The 20493-nt window shown below is 41.9% G+C and overlaps 1 protein-coding gene across 3 annotated transcripts in view; it reads right to left on the minus strand.

The window, feature by feature from the left end:
* Positions 1-20493, minus strand: part of CREB3L1 (cAMP responsive element binding protein 3 like 1) — a 236034-nt gene that overhangs the window by 36356 nt on the left and 179185 nt on the right. For all 3 annotated transcript variants that reach the window (XM_070760498.1, XM_070760490.1, XM_070760507.1), the window contains exons 4-6: positions 17039-17117; positions 9179-9336; positions 4363-4512 (exon numbers count right to left, since the gene is read on the minus strand). In XM_070760498.1, the coding sequence (XP_070616599.1) occupies positions 4363-4512; positions 9179-9336; positions 17039-17117 (387 nt within the window). The remainder of the gene's footprint in view (positions 1-4362; positions 4513-9178; positions 9337-17038; positions 17118-20493) is intronic.

Consider the following 20493-nt stretch of genomic DNA (forward strand, 5'->3'; position numbering starts at 1 on the left):
GCCTAAGCTGAATCATTCTTGCCAGATGGAATGTACCTTATCTTTGTTTGATTCACAGAAAGTGACTAACGCATGCTGTTGGTTTGTGAAAACTCACATTTAGGAAGGAATCCACAATTATGGATGTGTAAATCAGTAAAAATCCTATCCAGTTAATTGTTACTGAGTTACTGACCACAATTGCAGTTTGAAAAAGGATTTTGTGCAATCTTTGCTGGTTTTTCCAGACAATCTTTCCCAAATGTAAACATTACTAATAATGGTTGGGAAACAGAAATATTCTAGATGAAGGCAATGGAAAAATACTCCCATACCGTTGGTAAGAAAACTTAATGTAAGGGTCCAGTTATTTGCTAGGAGTATCTTTATCTTTTTATTGCATTCGTACACTCTTTTCAGCAATGCATTTTCTTTTCAAAATTAAAATATGAAAATATTTTTACTACTTCATACTGCTATGCAGCACAGTGAAATGGAACATTCAACGTTGTAAATTCACCCTTATTCAGAATCAGTTTTGTAGACTTTTGCTTCTAAATTCACTTGGTTAAAAAATAATTGGACAACCAGCTGATGGAACTAAGTTTAAAAGTTGTACATTATGAATGTGAAATAAGAAAGTAATATAATGTACATCAGAGGTGGGGTCTTCCCAGTTCAGATTGGTTTGCTTGTACCGGTAGTGATCCACTGATGATGTCACAATGACATGATTGAACCAGTTCATGGGTGCCGCCATCTTTAAATATATATATATATATATATATATATATATATATATATATATATATATATATATATATATATATATATATATATATTTCTTCTGAGCATGTGCAAAAGCTAAGTTGCCAGTACTGTGCATGCAGTCGCCATCTTGTTTTTGCTTAAAATATTTTTTGGGGGAATCTTATTTATTTATTTATATTTATATATTTATATATAAATTTATGTTTATATATTTACTTATATTTTTCTTTTGAGCATGTGCAGAAGCTGAGTTTCTGGCACTGTCCATGCGGCCACCACCTTGTTTTCAGTTCCCCCCCAATTTTTCAGCAATCCGGGCACAGGAGAAAGTGAACTGGCAGCGAGGTAAATTAGAATCCACTCCTGATGTAAATCTTTAGAACCGATAGCACTGACTCAAAGTTGAGAGGGAACCGGTTCTCTGTATTCATGAAAGTGGGCCCCTGGGTTATAGTGACCTTTATCTCTGCTTCCAAAGCCCAGCTGATCAGGGATGGCAGCTTGAATTCCACAGCTGTTTTCCATGCTCCTTGCCTAATTTATTTGTTTGTTTGTTTGTTTGTTTGTTTGTTTGTTTGTTTGTTCGTTCGTTCATTTATTTATTTATTTATTGGATTTGTATGCCGCAGACTCGGGGCGGCTAACAACAGTGGTAAAACAACATGCGACAATCCAATACTAAAACAGCTAAAAACCCTTATTTTAAAAACCAATCATACCTACAAACATACCATACATAAATTGTAGAAGCCTAGGGGGAAAGAATATCTCAGTTCCCCCATGCCTGACGGCAGAGGCGGGTTTTAAGGAACTTACAAAAGGCAAGAAGGGTGGGGGCTATTCTAATCTCTGGGGGGAGTTGGTTCCAGAGGGCTGGGGCTGCCACAGAGAAGGCTCTTCCCCTGGGTCCCGCCAAACGACATTGTTTAGTTGACGGGACCCGGAGAAGGCCCACTCTGTGGGACCTAACTGGTCACTGGGATTCGTGCGGCAGGAGGCGGTCCCGGAGTTTGTTTGTTTGTCCAATACACAATACATATTGAAGAGAATAGACATGTAGTAATATATATAAAGAAAAGGATAGAAGAAAAGATATAAAAATAGAGGAGAAGATATATGAAAGGAAGAAAAGATATATGAGATAAAGGAGAGACAATTGGACAGGGGACGGAAGGCACACTGGTGCACTTATGTACGCCCCTTACTGGCCTCTTAGGAACCTGGAGAGGTCAATCGTGGATAGTCTAAGGGAGAAATGTTGGGGGTTAGGGGTTGATACTACTGAGTCCGGTAATGAGTTCCACACTTCGACAACTTGATTGCTAAAGTCATATTTTTTACAGTTAAGTTTGGAGCGGTTAATATTAAGTTTGAATCTGTTGCATGCTCTTGTGTTGTTGTGATTGAAGCTGAAGTAGTCATTGACAGGCAGGACGTTGCAGCATATGATCTTGTGGGCAATACTTAGAATTTGCAATATGGAAAGGAAAGTTATATTCCTTTTGAGCTGTGCATGCACACGGAGCGAAGCACACACTCTGCAAACTGGCAGCAATGAAAAGTGGAACCTACCCCTGATGTAAAGTACTTATCTTTTTAAAAAGAAATTTAAATCTTTATTAAAGAAAAACAGCAACAAATAAATATATATATTATGTTTACATAAACAGACCACAAAAAAGGAGTTTGGAGATGAGGAACATGGGAACAAATGCAAATATGTGGCTTTTGCATTAAACCTCTTTCATAATAAGATATTTAGTGTCTTGGTTAAATAAAAAAGAAAGAAAGAAAAAAACACCTTGAGAAAAAGAGAAAAGTGAAGGAGAAAGAAAAAGAAAAAAGAAGAGAGAAAGAAAAAGAAAAGGAAAACTATACATATGTACATCAAAGCATGTCAACCTCACTGTTGACTATCCTATCACACAGCCTTTATGGTCTTGATACATTTCTACTGTTTACTAAAGTTTTAAATAGTAATTGGTTTATCTAATTTGGTTTACCTAATTTACTTCTTAACTTGACATGTATACACATACTTTATAGGGTGTGAAACTGGAAGCCCATTGGCTGGATGCATCACGCTCAGGCCACGCCCACTCCAGCTCCACGAATGGGGAAAACGTTGCAAAACATCATGCCATGGCAACATGATGTGGTGAGTTTGACACCCAAACTTTATAATAATATTAAGGTTTTTCACTACTAAGTCCTTGCTAATAAATTTATTGCTTCTCTGGTCTCCATTTATTTCAGCTTTCCCTATGTTGAATTTTAGATTATACACTGCTCAAAAAAATAAAGGGAACACTCAAAGAACACATCCTAGATCTGAATGAATGAAATATTCCCATTGAATACTTTGTTCTATACAAAGTTGAATTGTCAATCAGTGTTGCTTCCTAAGTGGACAGTTGGATTTCACAGAAGTTTGATTTACTTGGAGTTATATTGTGTTGTTTAAGCTTTTCCTTTATTTTTTTTAGCAGTATAATATACCCCTATGGATATATGTCCTGAAAGCAGTTTGCACACTGATGACATGAAACAGAGAAATAGGTGGGCAAGTAGGTAAAGTATTTACGGGACCATCTTCTGCCTCATACCTCCCAGCAACTGATTAGACCCCACAGGGTTGGCCTTCTCCAGGTCCCGCCAGTTAAACAATGCCGATTGGTGGGACTGCTTGGGAGGGTCTTCTCTGTGGCAGCACCGGCTCTCTGGAACCAACTATCCCTAGAGACCTGCCCCGCCCTCACCCTTCTAGCCTTCCAGAAGGCTGTGAAAACCTGGCTCTACCGGCAGGCCTGGCGCTGTTGAACAAGGCCATCCGATTCCAGCCAAGAAGAAATGAATGTTTTAATTTGGGGGAGTTTAACTGTTCTTACATTGTTCTTTATTGCTGTACGCCCCCAAGAGTCCGAAAGTTAATTAAACTGGTAGGCCAGTAAGTGGATGATCAAAAGTCAATTTATATTGGAATTCCAAACATTACTCCTTTCAGATTCTTGTTTCCATCCTAAATTAATATGGAGGCTTTGAAAAGGTCAATCGTTGCATGAATAAACATGACTGGGTGAATAGAAACCAAGGTAATATCGGCATCTATATTTATATATACAGTGATACCTCATCTTACAAACCCCTCGTCATACAAACTTTTCGAGATATAAGATTTTTTGCCTCTTCTTCCAAACTATTTTCACCTTACAAACCCAAGCCGCCGCCACTGGGATGCCCTGCCTCCGGACTTCTGTTTCCAGCAAAGTGCCCGTTTTTGCGCTGCTGGGATTCCCCTGCTGGGATTCCCCTGCAGCATCACAAAAACATGGAAGTCCGGAGGTGGGGTTTCCCATGGAGGGGAGCCTCAGGGGAATCCCAGCAGTGCAAAAACGGGTGCTTTGGCTGGCAAAATGGGTGAGTTTTGGGCTTGCGCGCATTAATCGCTTTTCCATTGATTCCTATGGGAAACATTGTTTCATCTTATAAACTTTTCACCTTACAAACCTCATCCCAGAACCAATTAAGTTTGTAATACGAGGTATTGCTGTACCTCATTCCTGCCTCTCTAGCATTGCTCTTTACCAGTTTTATGCAGTTGGAATAACCGACCTTGTTCTTGATCTTTCGCCTTACTCTCTTCAGTGCTTTCTCTTCTGCTTTAGTCAAAGGAAGCTTGGTTGGGATGGGATAGCCCTCGGCAATCAGGGTGCGCTTTTCCTCCTCAGTTAGCAGCAGGGGCCCTGAAGTTCCTTGTAGTTTCTGGGAACAAGAGAAAGAGCAAACCATTTCCCCAAGATATACATTGTATTCTTAACCTAATTTTTTGTGTGCTAAATAATGCATTGTCAATGTCCTACATTGTAAGCATGAGCACAGGGGCTACCAAGGGAGGATATTCTTAAGGATAACCATAAAGAGAAGGGGGGAGGAAATTCTTGTATCTTCAAATACAACAATATTTAAAGAATTTCTAAAATAATACAGCATTGACATCATAACATTTTAGGCAATGACCAGTGATGGGCTCCTATGGGTACAGTCAGGTACGTAGAACTGGTAGAAAATTTTTGATTTTTTTTCTTTTTCCCCCTTTTGGGATCTGGGTATGTTTTCCCTATTGCAGTAAATGAGGTTGAATGTATATAATATTAGAAGAGCTGTGCGTGTGTGTGTACATACACATAACAGTTTATATAGTAGATAATGTATATTTTTGTTTGCCTGTGTGTAATATGTATGTACACATATGGCATATATACATAGAATTAAGTAGTTTATTTTGGATGTTCAGTAATAGTAAATAGATAGGGAAATTGAATAGCTTTGAGGCTAGGAGAGGCCAGGCACCCTCCGGAGAGGGGCGGCATACAAATTTAATAAAAGCTACTAATGGCTCTATAGAACCGCTCCAAACCGGTATGAACCCACCTCTGGATGCATGCCAGCAGATATGGCTCCCTGTGACACCTGTGGCACCCATGCCATAGGTTCGCCATCACTGTCCTAGAGATTCTAACCCAGAGACATTGCCCAGCCTCTGGCACTGCAAATTTGTAGGATTGCAGCCAGAGGTGGGTTCATACCGGTTTGGAGCGGTTCTATAGAGCCATTAGTAGCTTGGCAGCCTGGATCGCTGGAACCAGCAGCGACCCAGGCCTGTGACATTCCTGAGCAAGTTCTCTCAGCGGCATCTTAGGCACCGCCATCTTGTTTTTTGCTTCTGTGCATGCATTGAGTGAACCGGCAGTAGCAGAATCCAGAACCCACTCCTGGTTCCATCCTATCCCTCCCTCTCCTCTTCCCTCCTGAAGAGGCCATGAAGGAAATAGATGTAACCTTTATCCTTGTTCTGCAGTGGCGCAGTCTTGAGGGACAGAAGGAAAAACAGCAGAAATGGGGTCTGTTGCTCAGCCTTCATTTAATCCGAATTGAGCTCAAGAGTCTTTCCTCTCCTCTATATTACAAATCTCAACAGTGATGGGTGGTACGGATGGGATCGGCGATCCATTAGCGCTTTTTAATGGGTTCCAGAGGCCGGGCCGGCCATGCGTGTTCTCAACACATGTACGCACACCCCCACGCAACGTTTTGCTTCTGTGCATGTACCCACAAAAAAAGGCAAAAATTGCTGAAATCTCACCCGCGCAAGCATCCTCCCGTGAGATATTGCTTTGGGTGCATGCGCAGAAGCAATATCTCACATGGTGGCATGCACACACATGTAACGGGACTCGGGATCCAATACCAGTAGGAAAAAAGTAAGTGGAACCCTTTGATGGATTTCAAGTACTCATTCAGAATCTCCGTGGATTCCCCAAGCTGAGATGGAAAAAGAAAGACAAAGCTTAGTATAATTAGCATTTTGATGACAATCGATTTTAACTCACTGAAGAAGCTTTGCTTTCAAGCATATCACAGCTTGATAAATGCCTCATGATGGCACTATTTTTATCTTTCTCATTTCTAAAATACTCTTTATTAGTAGCAGATTATGGTTCTGCCAGTGGGGATATATGAAATGCGTTCACCTTTTACCCTTCTTCCGGATTCTACAATCCACAGTGAATCTTATGCTTTGAGCAAGGAGATGAGTTATTCTTAGTCTTGTCAAGTGTTCTATCTAGAGTGCAGACTGCTATGTCTCCCTATTGGACAATTCTCTGGTTCTTCTGTCCTTTTAACTTTCTGTTCCAGTTGCCAATCACTTTTCTTCCTATGAGTGCATCATACTGAATATAGGTACCTTTACATAGTTGCTGATTTGGACCCCCAGTGGACGCTGCTATACTTTTTTTGTGTATCTATAAATTAAATTCATACATTCTATGGCAGTGTTTCCCAACCTTTTTTGAGCCGCGGCACATTATTCATATTTTCAAAATCCTGGGGAACACTGAAGGGGGGGGGGGGCGGCAGCTAAAGAAAAGTTTGGACAAAAAAAATTCTATTCCTCCATTTCGCTCTATTTCTCCCTCCCTCTTTCTCTCTCTTCCTTCCTTCCCTTCTTTCTCTCCATCCCTCTTTCTTTCTTTCTTCCTCTCTTTTTTGCTCTCTTTCTCTCTCCCTCCTTCCCTCCCTCTATGTCTTTCCCTCTCCCTCCTTCCCCCTCTTTCTCTCTCTCTTGCTTTCTTTCCCTCTCTTTTTCTCTTTCTTTCTTTCTTTCTCATTCTCTCTCCCCTCCTTTTTCTCTCTCTCTCTTTCTTTCACCACGCCGTTGAAACATATCACAACTTCATTCCAGCGGCTCTCCGAGAACGAAACGCAGCAGGAAGATCTGCAACCTAACCGGGGCTTCTTCAGAGGGGAACCAACCAGCCCTAAGCACGGACTCAGTGTTTAAAACCATCGGAGCAAATGCTGGGGATTCAGCCAAGAAGGGGCAGAATTGCAGAGGATCTGACTAGGGGCGAAAGGGGGGCTTGAAACATAGCCCACCCTGGTATTTATTGTTGCTCCTGTGGGAGGGCATCGTGGGACTGCAGCCGCCTCCCCCTTCGAGGTGGGAGATGACTTGCCGGCAACAGAGAGAAAAAGAGAGCTTGAGCCGGAGAGCGCCGTTGTCTTCGCCTCTGCCCGGCTCTGCAGCTAAGAGGCAGCAGCCATCAACCCCCTCGCCCTCCCAGGTGGTGCCTGGCCACGCTCCGCCTCCCGGTAGCCAGGCCGACTTTTACCTGCTGCCGGAGCCGTTTTCTCACACCCTGCCGCCGCCAGGGAAGTTCCAGCCGGGCGGAGCGCAAGAAGAAAAGGTCAGCTGTGAGGCAGCACCCCCCCACCCCGCCTTTCCGCGGGACCTTTTCTTCATGTTTTATATGGTGTGCTCCGCCCGGCTGCAGCTTCCCTGGCGGCGGCAGGGTGTGAGCTTTGGGGCCCGGAGGGAGGGAGGGTTGCCGGCGGTAGCAGGGGCAAGGTGGTCAGCTGTGAGGCGGCTACTCCTGGTGCTGCTGCTGCCACCGCCAGGGAAATTCCCCCCACGTGCACTTAGCCATGGCGCACTTAGCTGCGTCTTTCAGTTTTTGAACCCTGCCCAGGAGCCAATCGCCAAAGGTAGGCTTTTGCAAAAGGTAGGTGATTGGCTCCTGGGCAGGGTTAAAAAAATGCGCTGGGCCCCATCGGGCAGGAGCCGGGGGACAGCTGCGAGTGGGAGCTCCAGGTCGGAGGCACCGGCAGCGCCCCGCCCAGCTGGAGCTTCCCCAGGAGCTTAGCGGCACACCTGACCGTGTCTCGTGGCACACTAGTGTGCCGCGGCACACCGGTTGGGAAACCCTGTTCTATGGTAAAGCATTGATCCATCTCAAAACCAAATTTAGAATAAAAAAAAAACTCCCCTTGTCATGTAATTCTCACATATCTTCTGTAACTACTATGCTTAACAAGTAGAATATTGCTGGCACAAAATTCCACAGAAATGTTAAAAAAAAATAAAAAATCCCGATACTTGTTTTCTTCAGCCATTGACTTTTTCAACTGGGTTTTCTTTCCCTTAGTAATAAGCCCATTGGTGCACCATTTCATTGTTTTGGAAAAAGGATGTCCACCACGGTTAGAAAAAGACAGCCAACTGAAAAATTAGATAGCTGAAGAAAAGAAAAATGGCAATCTTTTCTAGACTATTCCAGAACTATGGATAAATTGCAGAATTTGGAATCAGTTAAAGGGTTGGTATTGATTCTGTGAAACCAATGTGGAGTATTGGTCTCAAAAAAAAGAAAAAAAGCAAATAGCACAATATAATAACATGACAGAAATTTACTTATTTATAAGAATTTAAACTTACAGAATTTTCTAATATAATTTATGTGATATATGATAAGAAGTATTTTTTGTTTTTCAGATATATATAGAACCTTTAGTAATTACAGGATAAATTAATACTGGATTAATTAATCTAATGTAGAAGTGAAAGTTTGAACTAAGGTTGGCATAATAGAGAGTTCGATATTCTTTATACTGATGTAATGTAATTTTTTAAGTGTAAAGTGGGAAAAAAGATTGTTTTTTTCTTTTTTTGAGGTTTTCTCATTTGATAATATTATGTAAGTTTATATTATATAATTATTATATAGAATGGTTTTTAATGGAAGAAAGATAAGCCTCCATTGAATGATTAATATAAAAAGAAAAATTTTATATATGTTTTATTTTAAGCATGGTTTTAGTGTTTGTACTTATGTATTGTTTTTTATCCTATGTTGGAGAAAAATACAATTTGTATTGGGGGGGGGAAGCAAAGCATAACAGACAATCTGGATAACAGCAATAACAGGAAAACCATACTTTGAATGCAGAGCAGAAAAATGCATCAGAGGATGTAATTGTACTTGGTGTGGGTGAATATAGAGCAACGGTTTCAATTCCTGACCTCCTAAAATGACTGCTGGCTAATGGGGCAACCTGAAATGGCAGTTAAGACTAACTCTCTTCTTACGTGTGGTGCCGTGAGGAGTGGAGAAGAAGAAATTGCTGTAGAAGACCGAGCAGTGGGGCGGGCTGGGCTGGAGGGAGGCAGAGATCTTGGGCTCTGGGATCCATCACTGTCACTGCCATGACTACTGGGAGGTGTTGGCGGCATCTGCACCAAGTCATCTAAAGTCAGAAAAATATAGAAAACGGATTAACACCAGACAGAAGGTTGGGTCACGGACAAGAGCAGAAAAATGTTATTTGGTGAAAGAAGGCTATAAATCTAACCAGTTCCAACCCAGTGGGAACTGCAATCTGAGCCTTCATTTATCAGAGGCATTTATTCTTTTGGGGAAATGACAGAAATAAAACAGGAGAGCCACCTTCTCTTCATCATTTGTTAACATCTCACCATGCTTACTTACCAATGAGTTTATTTTCTTGTTTTGGTTTTTTTAAAAAAGGCCTGCTTCAATGGCCTATATCTCAGTGTTTCCCAACCTTGGCAACTTGAAGATATCTGGACTTCAACTCCCAGAATTCCCCAGCCAGCATTCGCTGGCTGGGGAATTCTGGGAGTTGAAGTCCAGATATCTTCAAGTTGCCATGGTTGGGAAACACTGGCCTATCTAATCCTCCAGGACAAGTGGGAACTTTGAGAGAGATGGGCAGGACAGAAATGTGAAAAAGAAATAAACAAGTTAAAATAAAAACTTGCTTCCAGGTTTAAGACGTATCCAGATCTTGGAACTAAATATACTCAGGCACAGACTGTGATGGTGAACCTTTTTTCCCTCGGGTGTCAAAAGAGCGTGCCCAAAATCTGTTGCGTATGCATGAGTGCCCACACCCCTAATTCAATGCCTGGAAAGGGCAAAAACAGTTTCCCTAGGCCTTCTGGAGGCTGGAAATAGCCTGTTTTCCAACTTCTCATGGGCCCAAGAGGCTCGTGTTTTTCCCTCCCCAGGTTCCAAAGACTTCCCTAGAACCGAGAAGGGTAAAAACACCTTCCCACATCCCTCTGGAGGCTCTCTGGAAGACAAAAACAACCTCCCAGAGCCTCTGGGTGAGCCAAAAATCAGCTGGCCAGCACACACATGCACATTGGAGCTGAGTTAGGGTAACGCCTTGCGTGCCAGCAGATATACAGTAGTTCTGTGTGCCACCTGTGGCATCATTGCCATAGGTTCGCCATCACTGGTCTAAGGGACTTTTGGGGACTGTTTATTGGAAGTACTTGGGCTTCCATAAGGGAGGGCTAAAAGAAATCAAGTTGGCAGGCACAAACATACGTTTGACATCCAACCCCTTCTGAACATATGTTTTCCGTGTGTCACATATGCACAAAAAGAGAGCAGGGTTTCAAATTACATGGTTACATCCACCATCATCATCTTTTTTTGGTTTTTTTATTCCACAGCCCCACAGATGGCCTCAACCAATACTGTTACAAGCCAGACCAGGTTTCCCTGTCACCGCTGCTACTGGTGTGGTTGCATGTGCAGGTCCGCGTGACCGGCGGGCAGGTGCGTGGACCTGTGTGAGATTTGGCTTCTGCACATGCACAGAAAGCCAAATCTCGCGTGAGGATGCTTGTGGCCACCCTGAGTCTCTAGAGAAAGGTGGCATAGAAATCGAATAAATAACCAAATAACCAAATAACTCAATAACCAAATAACCCAATAACTAAATACGGTAACTAAATAACCCAATAACCAACCAACCAACAGTAAGTAAGTAAGTAAGTAAGTAAGTAAGTAAGTAAGTAAGTAAGTAAATAATTCACAGATTTTTGCTTATTTCTTTGCTTCTGTACATGCGGGAAGCAAAAACCGCCAAAAATCTTCTAAAAGAGGAAATTGTCCCAGAGGCCTATCAGGAATTTTAAGAATCTGAAGCTTAAGTAGAGTTTACCTCACAATAGATAATGCCAATGGGGTTATCGGTTGCCTTTATTTTTTATTTGTTCGATTTCTGGGCCGCCCTTCTCCTGACACTCAGGGCGCCTTACAACATATTAATACATAACAATGGAAGAAATCAAAATTGAATAAAACAACACTATAAAACATCACTATAAAAACCCCTTATCTTAAAACATATCACAGACAGCCCACCTCTTACAATTCTGTGATATGTCCAACCGTCAGACAATAATAGAGGCGGGCACAAAGTAACCAAATTCAGCAGCCCCAAGCCTGCCGGCATAGATGTGTTTTTAATAATAATAATAATAATAATAATAATAATAATAATAATAATAATAACAACAACAACAACAACAACAACAACAATAATAATAATTTATTAGATTTGTATGTCGCCCCTCTCCATATCTCCATAGACTCGGAGCAGCTCACAACAAAATAATAACAGTGTAACAAATCTAATATTAAAAACATGTTAAAAACCCAACATTAAAACCATACAACACAACAGCTCTTCCAGAAGGCCAGGAGAATGGGAACAGTACAGATCTCTGGGGGGAGTTGATTCCAGAGGGCAGGGGCAACCACAGGGAAGGCTCTTCCCCAGGGGCCCGCCAGTCGGCATTGTCTGGCTGACGGGACCTGGAAAAGGCCGCCCCTGTGGGCCCTAACCAGTCAATGGTTAGAGATGGTCCTGTAGGTAACCAGGTCCTGAGCCTAATTCTTGTATTCATGAGAGATCTACAGTTTCATTCAGGAAAGCATGATCAACACACCGTGTTCTAGGTTGAATAGTATGTGATAGATATTGATGGCAATCTTTTATGTCCCTGGCTTCCTTCTTTTCTGTCATCTACATATCCATGTTATCTCCACAGAGCTACCTTGTGCACTTTCTTGAAGGTGTATAGCCAAAACATTTCCACTGTTGCATCCATTCTGTCCTGAATAAGTTACATCCTTCAGTTGCTAGATTCCAGTCATGGGAGTTGTCTCGCAAAACTTTTGGAACAAGTTCTACTATGCCATTTGCCAGAACATGAATTCATTAAATTTCCTGCTGATAGAAGATGGTGCTGTTGCTAATGCTTACATTATATATATGAAAAAAGCCTGTTCTATTGGGATACATTGCGAGCCAAACAGTTGAGAGAGCCTAATATTTTCTGTAAATTATTGTTTGCTTATTTGAACACAAATTTCCAGTACTCGAGAAGGACATAACATTTTTAAAGCAAATAAAACAAATGTGTCTATTTGGCTAAATAGGTCCCTTTGTGCAGTGTTAGTGACTGCCAAGCAGAATTTTTGATATTGTTATCTTTCTGGAAATAAAGCTGAGATCTTTTTACCAGGCACATTAAAAACTGGCAGCGTTCGCTATTATCCTTCCAATGACAATGCAGCCAATATCTAATCCAAAAAAGCCAGAGAAATGTGGGCTGGATTTCAAATAAGACTACTGAAACTGGGCAAGCTTTTACTGACTTCATTGAAACCACTGTCTTAAAGCTTAACAAAGTGATTATGGTTTTTGTAAGGTGCTCAGCTATTGTAGTGATGGGAAGATTCTCATTTAAGGAAACATTAATTTTCAGTGTCTAATTACTACAGATTTCCCCAACCCTTTGCCTTCTAAAGAGATGATGGAGTTCTGGTGGACCCAAGTAAAACTCTAACCTTTAAAAATCTCAAAAAATGTTGATTTAAAAAATAAATAAATAACAACAATCAACTAATTTTCACTCCAGAAAGACTGGCAATTTGTTCATTTTGATCTTTTCGTCTCATACAAAGCAGGAGGAGAAGGTCAAAACATGAGGCAGATCCAGAAGAAGATAGAGAGACATCATCAAAGACACACACACTGCAACAGTGATGGTGAACCTTTTTTGGGGTGGGGTGGGGGTATAGATTTTTTATTGTTTTTCACACCTTACAGAGATTCCAATTTACAGACCTCAAATCAAAATATAATACAATGCAATGTCAAATGCCAAATTCTTAGTCAAATTAATCAAACTTTTCTAATGATTTATCCAATTATTTCTGGTATATATCATTCATCCTGTGCTACCTCCTTTCCAAATGCTATCATCCGGATTTTAGATATTGTTCTTCGCTTTCATTTGTATTTAAAGTGCTATAGCTATCTACATTTCTCTTGGCTATTTGCTGTTTTTCCTAATTGTACCATCGTGCTTCCGTCCCTTTCTAGCATTCTTAGAAAACATATTATTATTATTATTATTATTATTATTATTATTGTTGTTGTTGTTGTTATTATTTTTATTATTATTTATTTATTTATTAGATTTGTATGCCGCCCCTCAGGGCGGCTCACAGCAGTAATTAACAGTGTACAATAACAAATCTAATATTTAAAAATATCTAAAAACCCATAATTTAAAAAAAAAACATACACACAAACATACCATACATAAACTATATAGGCCTGGGGGAGATGTCTCAATTCCCCCATGCCTGACGGCAGAGGTGGGTTTTAAGGAGTTTATGAAAGTCAAGGAGGGTGGGGGCGATCCTAATCTCCGGGGGGAGCTGGTTCCAGATGGTCGGGGCCGCCACAGAAAAGGCTCTTCCCCTGGGTCCTGGCAGAGGACATTGTTTAGTCAACGGGACTTGGAGAAGGCCAACTCTGTGGGGCCTAACTGGTCACTGGGATTCGTGCGGCAGAAGGAGGTCCCAGAGATATTCTGGTCCGATGCCATGAAGGGGTTTGTATATTCCTACTTTCCTACTTTCCTTTGAAAAAAACCCCTCATTTTATCGTACCTGCCCTTAACCATAGAAAATATCCAAATTTATGTCTCTCTCTTTTTTTTAAGTGATGGTGAACCTAATGCACACATGCGCAGAGCCATATCTGAGGACACATGCGGCATTACCCTATGTCAACTGCAGCACTGGCCAGCTTATTTTCTGCCTTCTTTTTGGCCATTTTCACTCTCTCCGGGCTTCAGAAGAGCCTCCTGAACCTTGGAGATGGCGAAAAATGGTCCAATGGGCCTACTGGAAGTTCAGAAACTTCAGTGAGGCCTGTGTGCATGTGCAGGGGGATCAGCACGGGGAGGTTGTGCGTATGTGTGGAGGGACAGTGCAGGGGTTATGCAGCTGCCCAGGGAGGAGGGCATGGCATTATGGGTGTGGGCAGTAATGGGCAGACGAAAGTTTTACAGCCACACTGTAGGTGTGGTTTATTTTGTGGGTGTGGCTTGATGGTCATGTGACTGGGTAGGAGTGGCTTGTCGGCCATGTGGGCAGGTGGGAGTGGCTTGAATGATCATCGTTCAAGCGAACTGTTAAGACTTACAACCTCAGCAGTGTCGCTTTCTGGGGTGACAATTTGCTTCGCATTTCCCACGCTCTACTTCCTGGGTCGCCCCCCCACCTCAGGCTGGGTAGCTAGACAAACAAGTGCCAATCAACTGTTGAGAAAAGATGGGGGAGGAAAAGGACCCCCTGCAACTCCTGCCGGTGCTAGTCTCCCTGCCGCTTTCTGGGGAGGAGGAGGACAGGATGGGGGGATTTAAAAATATCAGAAAGCCGATGGAGAGTCACAAGGTTATTATTGCTGCACGATGGCTTTTCATCTCAGCTGTGGGCAGAGTCAGGGCTTCGCAAGGGAAAAAGACCACAGCCCAGACTGCTTTGGCGCGGCGCGGCTTGACTCTCCTTTTTTTTCCCTTGCTGCTGCTGCGCGCTCCTCGCTTTTTTCCTCTTTCCTCCTTCCTGGACTCAGGAGGTGACTGTGTGGGGCTGGAAGGGAGCTGGGCAGAAGAGAGGGAAGATTGTCTAAGCCAGGAAGGAGGAAAGAGGAAAAAAGTGAGGTGCGCGCAGCAGCAGCAGGAGGGAAAAAAAGGAAAGATGAGCTGAGACTGGTAATCCAGGAAGTGACTGCCACTGATCAGCTGGAGCTGTTCATGCAGCCTCATTTCCACCGGTGGAACTGTGTTCCACCCCATCCTGCCTGCTGCCCACCCCTGGGTGTGAGCATGCACGCGCAACCTTTTGGCACTCGAGCCAAAAAAGGTTCGTCATCACTGCACTGCAACAATAACAATAGCAATAGCACTTAGATGTGTATACCACTTTACAGCCCTCTCTAAGCAGTCTACAGGGTCAGCATATTTCCCTCAACAATCTGGATCCTCATCAATTAACAATGGTTAAGGCTGCCAGAAGAGCAAGAGCCAGAGGTTTTGTGTCCCTTGACACCCAAAGAGGTAAAAGAGGAGAAGAAGGAAGAGGTCAAGGAGGAAGCTTTCCAACACTGCTGATCCTCAAGGTTTGCATTTCACAGACTTCGTCCAGACATAACATTGTTGAAGGGGGAAAAAATATGATTAAAATACATAGTTTGCACTTTAAAATTATATCCAGAAAATGGAAATTGCTCCAATCAAATTCCTATAAAAGTCAATTCTCTTATGAATTGTTCTTGCATCCTCTCAATTAACTATTTAAAATGACAGGGCAGATACATGCTCCTATTTAAATTAGAAATGCTAATTTAATTACACTAATGCCTAATAAATAACTTTGTAAATTTTGATAGATACTGTTATATACATCTGTATTTCATATTCCAGAAATATAGGGAAATGCTACCGGTTGATAAAAGGAGATTAGAAGTAAATCTTCATAATGCCACATACTCACAATGCCCATCAATCCTAGTAGTAGTATTTTTCAAAGAAATAGATGTTGGTGCTGGTTGCTATCTATAAAGCTATATGGCTTAGGGCAGTGATGGCGAACCTACGGCATGGGTGCCATAGGTGGCACGTGGAGCCATATCTGCTGGCACACAAGCCATTGTCCTAGCTCAGCTGCAATTTGCATATATGTGCCAACCAACTGATTTTTGACTTGCATAGAGGCTCTGGGAGGGCGTTTTTGGCTTCCAGAGAGCCTCTGGGGGAATGCGGGAGGGCGTTTTTACCCTCCCCGGCTCTAGGGAAACCTTTGGAAGCTGGGGAGGGCAAAACATGAGAAGTTGGGAAATAGGCCATTTCTGGCCTTCATAGGGCCTCTAGGGGTGTGGGGAAGCTGTTTTTGCCCTCCCCAGGTATTGAATTATGGGTGTGGACACTCATACATGCGTGATAGCGTGCACACATGCTCTTTCGGTACCCAAGGGAGGACTGGCTGTCCCTCATAATATCTACCCAGCCACTTTGATTCTGGATGGCTGGTGCATTGTGGATTCCTCTGATGAAATAGAATCATCTATTGGAACCCCAGAAATGCTTCTGTTCAATAGCGGTTCCTGTCCTCTGGAATTAGGATCTTCTTGATATACGGATGGCCCCCACTTTCCTCTTTCTTAGACGAGCCATGGGGATCTGATTCTTCACTCAGGCGTTTGATAAGGGGGAGTGAGACTTCATACCATATCATCTGGTTTGTCACAGTTGCCATCTTTTATCATAGATCTATTGATCAAATTAATCAATTTCATCTAAATCAATCTTTGATTAAAATAATGCATTAAATTTGCAGCTGCCAACACTCTCCCAAAGATTGATTTTAATCATTTTTAATCATTGATTGATTTTATCATAATTTTATGTTGTTTGATTGTTGTAAGTTGGGCAGCATGCAAATGTAATACATTATTTTTAGGGTTGGTAGTACAGTATGCTAAATGCTTACACTGGATTTGGCATATTTATCCACTATGGTATTACCCAGTCAGGTAGATGTTTAGATTGAATTTGGCATCCCACCCCACCTCCCAATCCAGTCCTTCCCAAGGACCTGGAATAAGCTTTTTTGATGGTATTAGTAGGATGTGGTTATATTATCATTATTATTATTATTTTGTCTGGAAGTTTACCATAATAGCATAAAGGCAAGATGGTCTATAGAAAAAATAATAACAGATATGAGGTTGGCAAGCATTAAAAGCTCACTGAGTTATGCAATTTTCTCACCTGTTGGCACATTTAAAAGTTGGTTCACTTCTCTAGGTTCATCTTTGATTACAGGTTGGGTAGTCATTTCTATAGGTGCCTGTGAAACAGTTAAGAAAAGTATTAAGTTAATGATTTTCTAAATATCTTGCTAAAAAAATCATGGATTTTCCTATGAGATCACATCATTTGCAAGGACTCCAAATATTGTCCCTTGAGGGAGGTGGACAGTGAAATCTATACATATAAAAGTGAAAACCACTCACATATTAATCATGAGATCTTCGGAACCGTAAAGCCTACAAACTTGAAATTTTCCACATATGTTCCTCTTGGCTTCTAGGTGCTCACTAAGAAAGGATTTTTCAAAACGACCATAAGAAATATATTTCTTATATTTCTTATATTTCTATTAGCAAGCTCTGATGCTAAGGAGTTCTACTCCCCCCTCCCCATCTGAAAAGATATCTGATCCAAATGCAAAACACAAGCAGAGGAGTTTCAGTTTCGCTTTTGCTTTCACAGCAGCAAGCAGCTTTACTACAGAACAGGTGAGTTAAGCCACACACAAACTCAGTGAAGGGCTACCAAATATTTTACTACCACATTGTGGGCATGGCTTATGCAGGACGCCCTGCATTTTCTTTCAACATCTTTCAGTGCAAATTGGGTGCTCTGGGGTGGAATTTCATTTTCACTACCCCACTGCGTTCTCTGCCACCTGGACAGTACCCACCCCTGCACAGACTCCTTTCTGTCGCTTTGCTCACACAGCAAGTACTGTTGGAGTTTTCAAATACCCCTCAACTCTCTCATAAACTAACAGGCTGCTAGCCAGATGATTGCCTTAATGATTGTCATAGGGGTCAAATAAGCAATGAAGAAACAATCAATATTAATAAAAATCTTAAGATACAAGCAACAAGTTACAGTCATACAGTCCTAAGTGGGAGGAAAAGAATGATAGGAATGATGAAAAAAACTAGTAGAATAGAAGTGCACATTTAGTAAAAAGTATGACAGTGTTGAGGGAATTATTTGTTTAGTAGAGTGATGGCGTTCGGGAAAAAACTGTTCTGTCTAGTTGTCTTGGTGTGCAGGGCTCCGTAGCGACGTTTTGAGGGTACGAATTGAAACAGTTTAAATATATAAACAAATGAACAAAAACTAAAATTGTGCTGCATCGTATCATTTACTTCTGGAGTCAGGCTACATACACCTCTCAGGTTTATTCTGAGATAATCGGGCTCCATACAAGGATGGTGAACCATCATTCTTCTAGGGATCACCTACACACTATTTTTTTAATATTATAGTATGCAGTATGAAATTAGATTGCCACTGGTTCGCATGCTTGTGTGCATGCAACACTTCTGCACATGCGCACAAGCATCCTGGGTGGGTGGGTGGAGCCTCCCACCGTCGCTGCTTCTGATTCTAAGAACCAGTTTGCACCAGGAGCAACCCAACGCTGGTGCTCTTCGCCTCCGGTTAGAAGAGAAAAGTACATTGTATTACCAATTTATTACTAATGCACCAATGCACCAAAATATTCCGGTGTATCAAAAGGCATTGCATTCTATGCCATTGCTTGAAATGTATTTCCGCAATGGGTTATAAACAGGGGTGGGTTCTAACTTACCTCACCGCCAGTTCGCTTCCTGCTATGCCGTGTGGCTGTGTACATATTGTGTGTTGTGTGCCCCAGTGTGCGCATACACAGTGCCAAAAACTCAGCTTCTGCACATGGTAGAAGCAAAAAATAAGATGCCAGCTCCCACAGACTGGCACCAACAGAACCGGCTCACCCACGGTTTACTAACGGTTCTAAAGAATCGATTAGAACCAGTAGTAACCCACCTCTGCTTATAACCAATCAGTATAGACCAGTGTTTCCCAACCTTGGCCTCTTGAAGAGATCTGGACTTCAACTCCCAGAATTCCCCAGCCAGCAAACGCTGGCTGGGGAATTCTGGGAGTTGAAGTCCAGATCTCTTCAAGTTGCCAAGGTTGGGAAACACTGGTATAGACAATATATCATTGAAGGAAATCAGTATTCATTTGTACTTTCACAATGGAACCTTGTCTACTGTCTGTTTCTTCTCCTTAAGCATTTGCCATTTCTCCAGTCATTGGTAGCTTTGTGAACTTCTCATCCTTTGCGCACTATTGATGCAGAGCTTGTTTTCTACTATTGAGTCATGGCAATTCCCAGGCACATGCATAAATGCTACGATGTAAAATCTACAGGTTAATTATGGCTAAATCAGCAGAGATTAAAAACTGTAGTGAATGCCAACACGCCTAATGATTGCAGCCACTATTATTCTAACTTTTTCCCTAATCATCCTTTTTTTAAATCAACTTGCATATTATCCTTTTAATAGTTTCTATTAATTTTCTTTTTTTAAAAGAACATATGAAAAAAGACAATACAATGCAAAGATACAAACATCACAAAACCAATAACAAACATTTAAATACAATATATAAACTTATAATTATACTTTATGAAGAGAAAAATAAATCATTTTCTATTTCAGTTATCAATATTATCTATATCCATTCAATAGAATTAGATGTAAAATATTTTCATCTTCTGGGTTGGATATTCGGTGTCCTTTTACTTGTCTTGGTTATTGTTATCTTATCCATACATCTACTGTTTTCTTACCGCCTTATGTATCCTAAAAAATATTAGTTCCATAGATATATTTTTATTTATTTTATTTATTTTATTTTATTACTTAGATTTGTATGCCGCCCCTCTCCGAAGACTCGGGGCGGCTCACAACATGTAAAAAACAAATCATAAGCAATCAGGCAAATTTAAAATATTTAAATATTTAAAAAAAACCCCATATGCTAACAGTCACACACACAGACATACCATGCATAAATTAAACGTGCCCAGGGGGAGATGTTTCAGTTCCCCCATGCCTGACGGCAAAGGTGGGTTTTAAGGAGTTTACGGAAGGCAGGAAGAGTAGGGGCAGTTCTAATCTCCGGGGGGAGTTGGTTCCAGAGGGCCGGGGCCGCCACAGAGAAGGCTCTTCCCCTGGGGCCCGCCAACCGACATTGTTTAGTTGACGGGACCCGGAGAAGGCCCACTCTGTGGGACCTAATCGGTCGCTGGGATTCGTGCGGCAGCAGGCGGTCTCGGAGATATTCTGGTCCGATGCCATGAAGGGCTTTAAAGGTCATAACCAACACTTTGAATTGTGACCGGAAATTGATCGGCAACCAATGCAGACTGCGGAGTGATGGTGAAACATGGGCATACCTAGGTAGGCCCATGACTGCTCTCGCAGCTGCATTTTGCACGATCTGAAGTTTCCGAACACTTTTCAAAGGTAGCCCCATGTAGAGAGCATTACAGTAGTCGAACCTCGAGGTGATGAGGGCATGAGTGACTGTGAGCAATGAGTCCCGGTCCAGATAGGTCCAGATAGGGCCGCAACTGGTGCACCAGGCGA

Source organism: Erythrolamprus reginae, chromosome 1 (genome assembly GCF_031021105.1).
Source record: "Erythrolamprus reginae isolate rEryReg1 chromosome 1, rEryReg1.hap1, whole genome shotgun sequence".
NCBI lineage: Eukaryota > Metazoa > Chordata > Lepidosauria > Squamata > Dipsadidae > Erythrolamprus > Erythrolamprus reginae.